Source organism: Dreissena polymorpha, chromosome 1 (genome assembly GCF_020536995.1).
Source record: "Dreissena polymorpha isolate Duluth1 chromosome 1, UMN_Dpol_1.0, whole genome shotgun sequence".
Lineage (NCBI taxonomy): Eukaryota > Metazoa > Mollusca > Bivalvia > Myida > Dreissenidae > Dreissena > Dreissena polymorpha.
Window position 1 is genome coordinate 149,553,837 of NC_068355.1, and position 6,376 is coordinate 149,560,212.

General features: G+C 34.4%; 1 protein-coding gene across 2 annotated transcripts in view; it reads left to right on the forward strand.

Annotated features, from left to right (window-relative positions):
• The window catches only part of LOC127855648 (dynein light chain Tctex-type 5-B-like), a 9,428-nt gene extending 3,255 nt beyond the window's left edge, over positions 1–6,173 (forward strand). The window contains exons 2-4 of one of the 2 annotated variants that reach the window (XM_052391392.1): positions 134–261; positions 1,866–1,883; positions 4,763–6,173. In XM_052391392.1, the coding sequence (XP_052247352.1) occupies positions 136–261; positions 1,866–1,883; positions 4,763–5,311 (693 nt within the window). In that variant the 5' untranslated portion in view covers positions 134–135 and the 3' untranslated portion in view covers positions 5,312–6,173. The remainder of the gene's footprint in view (positions 1–133; positions 262–1,865; positions 1,884–4,762) is intronic. The other variant, XM_052391398.1, reaches the window with a different exon arrangement.
• Positions 6,174–6,376: the final 203 nt, after the last annotated feature.

A 6,376-nucleotide genomic window follows, 5' to 3' on the forward strand; every position in this document is an offset into this window, starting at 1 on the left:
TTATCATAAAAAAACATTGTCATATGCATACAACACGCTTACTATAAAAACATACGTTAAGGTGATTGTGCATGTTTATGATCTATCTTTTGATTATTTAAACATTTCTTTTTCCCGTCTATTTGTTTTACAGCCATGGCAACATCGACTTCAGGTGCCGCTCTTTCAGCGAATGAGAAGCTTACCTTACAGGCGCTGAAGGACCACGACAAAGTGCATCCAAAACTTTCTGCAACGCCTGTGCCACCGACCCTCAAAGACGTGTGTATTTTACAAATCGTGCATAATGATTGCATGCAACAATTAATGTATCTTAACTATAATTGATATGTTGCCTGGAAATTGGAGTCTCAGCGGACCCGCTCCTCTTGTAACTGAAGATTATATTAACCTTTAGTTTGTAATCTTTTTTATTATGATGACATAAAGTTTTATTATTTATAACCTTTTTTAATTCTTAAATATGTGGCTGAAATTGTAAGATGTTTATCGGTGTATCGGTCGTTTAAACTTCATAAAACATTATTTTTGCTATTTAATGGTACCAGGGTGCAGAATCAACGGAGTTTTCAGGGGCTTACACACGGGCTGGACAAAAATCTTTATTGCATAAAAGACAGTTTTTCTTGCAGTTTGTGTCGATATCTTAAGGTATAAGAATAAATCCTTGAATACGTCTGAAATCGTTGACAAAATTTCACCTTGTCTGATGCATAGCCGTATAAATGAATCCAGTAAAAATATAATTTTTCAACAAGAACACGCTTATTAGATTAAGTAATTCTGGTGTATTTCACATTGCCATAAGCAGCATAAAAATCTGTCTTTTATGCACAAGTTGACATTCATAAAAATTGTTTAAAAAAGCTATTGGGGAAAAAAGCACCACTTACCGGTCCGTTTAATCCAGTAACGTTTCATTGGGAAAACCCACAAAGTCACGTGATCCTGCACCCCGAGTACTTTTTTTAATTGAATATGTTTAAAAGCTCACAAACTACCGACAATTTGCTAGGTAAAACTCTTAACAATAATTATTTTTAGTATTGTCACAAAAAATAATTTAGCAGTTTAAATGCAAAATTGCGTGTTGAGCAATTACAAGTTAAAGTTAAACAAAACTGGTGATGCTTTGTATTTATTTCATTTTTCTCATTTTTTGCTTGCATATCTTTGTCAAAAAACAACAATGCGCTATTTGTATTGGAAAAACATCACACAAACTGCCGCAACACGTCTTAAAGCAAAAACACGCGCTCAAAAAGATAAATAAACATATTTATTGTAACTTTTTTTATCCATTTGCAATTAATATACAAAATAGTGATTTAGGACAGAATCACCAGTTTGAGTGCCACACAAAGCGTGCGAGTAGTTCATAAATTTCATTTTATAATTCATGTAACTTTACATAATGATCATGATAACAAGATACTCCTGGGTGCCTGACTAGAATTTCGCTTTTGCCTTCTAGATGGGACAACTTGGAGACTCTTCTAAATAATAAAACATAACAATGCATCGCGAAATTACTAAATAATCATGTTTATAAAGTTCTCTCTTTTTTGCTGATGTTGATGTTAACATCCCTATATATCGTTTATGTTTGTATTTATCTGAACCCTTGTTCATATATAGTTATATTGTGTTTCGATCTTCGTATCTTGAATATGGAGGAATAAAAGTACAAGTCTACTACATTTGAATGCCCTTATCGCATAAGTAGGAGATACTAATTGAGAGATGTTATATGTTTTAAAATGGAGATAATGGGATAAAGAAATAGTACAGATGCCGGAACTAAAAGACGCTTCAATGGAATAGACATAATATATTGTTATCATCCGTGATAATATTCATTACAGAGTTCTAAAAGAGGACCCGTAAGTAGCTCTTTAAACCAGAGAAAATTAGATTTGCTAGCCAATGTATCATGAACAGATTTAAATATAATGGCTTCAGAAACTCATCCTCCATGCTCCTCCTCCTCCTCCATGCCCCTTCTCCTCTATCTCCTCTTCCTCATACTCCATGTTCATCATCCTCCTCTTTGCTCCTCCTCCTCCTCGTCCATGCTCCTCCTCCTCCTCCATGCTTCTACTCCTCTTCCTCTCCTCCCTTCATCCTCCTCCTCCTTACTACTTTATTGCAACCATGACGACGAACTCTACCATCATCACCACTTCCACCACCGCCATTAGTACTACTTCTGCTGCACTATGAAATGAAATCATAGATAGTGATACGTGTCCAGTAAAGTATGCGTTTGCAATATTAACATTGAAACGTAAATGGAATCCACATGTGCAAAAAACTAGGGCAACTGAGGTTAAAAACAAAGAATCTTAACACAGTCTGCAAACGGAATAATGCAAGAGCATGTTTTCACGATTTCTTGAGTGCTATGAATACTTAATGAAACTTCAACAGATCTTTTGTCATCGGAAAGGAATTCATTAGTGGTTTTATTGTCGACTTAATTGCAGTGCGCGGGGATTTTATTGGTTTAAATCGTTTTCACTGTAGTGATGGTTTCAAATAACGGTGTTAAATGTAGTTATATGTGCTATTATTCAAATACTATCTAAGTGTCGATCTTTACAATTATAGATATACATATGGCAGTGTTCACAAAGTTACAAACTTTAAAGAAAGTTGAAAGTGAAGTTATGATTATTGATTAAAATAGCATGTACATTGTATATGATAATCCCTGTAATCGGAAAACTAAAGTCGATCGCGTAAATTTCGTTTGCCGTGCAATATTTATCTTTACTATAGTGCAATAACATGTTTTATTATACCCCATAAATGTGTCAATAGCAATATAAAGTGCGTTCTTACGTTTGGATTTGTTATTTATGATGTTTTTAGAAAAACGCTCTTTTTTCGTAAATGTATTAACATATGTTCTGGAGTGTTCGAACTATTTTGTATCTAGTAAACATTTTTTTATCTTATATCTTATCCTATGACATAAGAGTGTATATATTTTTTATCTGATAAAACTCATTATTTGTGAAACATGACGGAAGCGTACTTAATCTGTGTTTTAACGCCATTCAGCGTTTATATTAACTTCTTTAAAAAGAAGATTTCAGTTACTTAATTCAACATATACTAGGATTTCGAAAACACATAGAAAGTCTTTATTTGACATTGTATATGTTTTGTTTATTACTTTATTTCTTTTCTCTTGTGTTGTCAAATAACGCACGGCCGGAAATTTGGATGCCTATGTTTTAAATCACGAGCGCAATGCTTGAGTGACTTAATATCGCGCATATAAACTTCCGACCGTGTGTTATTTGACAACAAACTAATACCTACAGGTATTTGTTTGATTCTATCACGGTTTTATACTGACTATTGATACTTTTATGCATGAAATTCTACGTACTATTTTTTCAGCAGCTCCATCCAAAATTGACAGCTACTGCTGTTCCATCGATTAATGGCACTCATGTTTATAAAACTCAGAGTCACAGACACAAATAAATTAACATTTTAACTTTTTTTACATGAAAAACATAGTACTGGATACATAAATATTACAGAAAAATTATTCGTTGTGAGTTATAACACACATACAAAAAACTGCAACAACTATTGTTTAAAGTAAAATTGCATGATTTTGTCAATGACATTGACAATGCATCGATTACAACTATTTGAAAAACGATGATCACGAAATTGAATTATTTGAAGTTTGTACAAGATACTTTCATTGTAGATGTACTAGGCATGAATCACAAAAGTACTCGTTTTAACTGTGTGTTCATATTTTGGATTCATGTACATTTTAGAAGTTTATGTTGGTCATACCAGACATTAACAATTGAGAAGATGCTGAATTAGTTTGCAACGTATTTCGGCGCACGGGGTTTATTGATGCAATTTTCACAAACGGATTAATTGTTTCGGTTCAATTGTTTCATTTAAACGCGTGCTTGAAATGTGTCAGCTACGCCCATAATTATTGCAAATTAACCTATGGTTGAGTTCTTTCTTTGGATATTTGAACGTTTACGCGTTCCGTGTTGGAATACTGCGCAATATTTGAAACAATTCATTTTGGCAAAACATGCTTCCTAAAACTGTTCACTACGAAAGTCTAGGTATATATTAGTTAAATTGCAAATCACGGTGGTTTAAAACCTTTAATGTATTACATTACAATCAAAACTTGTTTTATTTCAGATTAATATTATAATTACACAAACATATTAAGTATTCTAATAAATAGTACATATTTATGTGAAGTGAATCAGAGAGAAAAACTCGTGAAAAGACCAAACTATAAACATTTCAAAACAGCAATGTCTTACCAAATGTTGTCTGATGTATCAACAGGGATGGAGTTGACATTGCTTAAAAGACAGGTATATTTCGAACAACGTCAACACTTAAATACAATGATTTATAAAAACATTTTAAAATGATAATATCAATTTTGATTATTTGTATATAAGCCTGAAGCATAAAGCAAGTTTTTATAGTAATTACCGCACAACATCATGAAATATCTGACACAAGTGTGTTGGTTTTGTTTGTCTACAAACTATGTTACTTTGTTTAAATGTATGCTTCGGAATGACGTTAATTTACAAAACAAACGTTTGAAACAAAAACAACAACTTAAACTAACCAAAACAAAACCAATAGCACCTTTTTTAAACTGTTTGAACATTCATTTTAAATTCGTTTCCTTACTTAATGAATATAATAAAATTTACTCAAATTATAATGCACGTATTTTAAGGGCTCCAAGGTATCATCGACCTCAAGACGCAGTCATGCCAGCGGTGACCAATCGTCTTCCCGCTCAGACCGCACCGGAAAGCCTCCAAGAATCAACTTCTTCAAATTCGTCGTGGCCACGCGTGCCTGGCATCGTATCGCAAAGAACAGCAGCATCGCCAAGAGCAGCGAGAAACTTCAACCAGTCGTCAGGTACGAAAATACGTACAAAACTGACCCAGAAAAGGGTCAGTATTTTGCGCCGGGAAAAGTCGAAGAGATGCTGAAAGATACGATGGAAAAGAAACTCAAGTGCGTAAAATACAGTCCTGAAAAATGTCGTCTGATTACAACGGAACTGACTGCGGAAATCAAGAGCAAGGTGAAGGCCTTGGAGTTCCCGCGATACAAGATCGTGTGCAATGTTGTGATGACGGAGAACAAGCGCCAGGGTCTTGAGATAGCTAGCAGGTGCGTATGGAATCATAGCACGGACAACTTTGCCTCGTACACATACAGGAACGCTACCCTGATAGCTATGGCGAATGTCTATGGAGTCTACTTTGAGTAACCACGGTAACGTGCAGATGTGTGATGTGACGATGATAAACTGGCGTCGAAATGAATCTACGGCGTCCGTTCCAAGTATCGGTTACTTTGTGCATTCAATTATGTACTTTGCGTTTACGGTGCTGAGCAACAACATATTAACGGCATCAAAGTTGAGAAATGTTGAATTTCCAAATGCTTATGTCGTGAACTCTAAAGAACAGTAATCTCAAAATGAAAACTGAGTGCATTGTATACTACAATTGCAAGGGACTTTTAAATACGATTGTCCCTGTGTTACCTGTCTTACATGTTCTTTAAGAAACTGCTAGTTAAATGGCTAGACATTTTGTAAAACACAATCCTACTTTAAAGTATCATGACTAGGGATGGGACCGAATATCCGAATATTCGAATATTCGAAAATCGGCCGAATATTCGAATCCATAATTCATATTCGAATATTCTATTTTTATGCAAAGGCACTTCCAAAAATGTACATGTACAAAGTCGCAGTTTTGGTTTTCATTAAAAGTAATTGCTTTGATAACAGCTGCCATCAATGAACGAGGTAATAACTGGCAAACGGGAGGGTATAAGGAGAGGGGACAATCAATTTTCTCTCAATTCAGAGTAATGCAATATGTACACATTATTTTCTGTCAATCAGTCAAATATGAAAGTCAATTAATGTGAAACATTAACGTTTATTGATAAACATTTAACCATCTGTGTTTTTACAGGTTTTTTAACCTCAGCGGTCAATTGTATAAACAGTGGTTAATATTAGCTGTAGTTACTTGATTAGCGCAGTTATTTACATGGATATGTTGCCACCATATAGTTGTATTTGTATAAACGATGGTTACTCCGTTATAACCTAACGATTGAACTTTGTTAACTGTAAAATTACCAACAACGCAATCCTGAAAATGACATCGTTTTCGCGCAATTTGTCAGACGAACATTGTCCAATATAGCCTCTGACTCTGTCACAAAAGAAATAAGCGAACAACGGGCTTCAACCTTTAGTGACCGAGAGTCAGACGTTTTCAAGAACTTATTGAAGGAAAATCTTCATAAAATC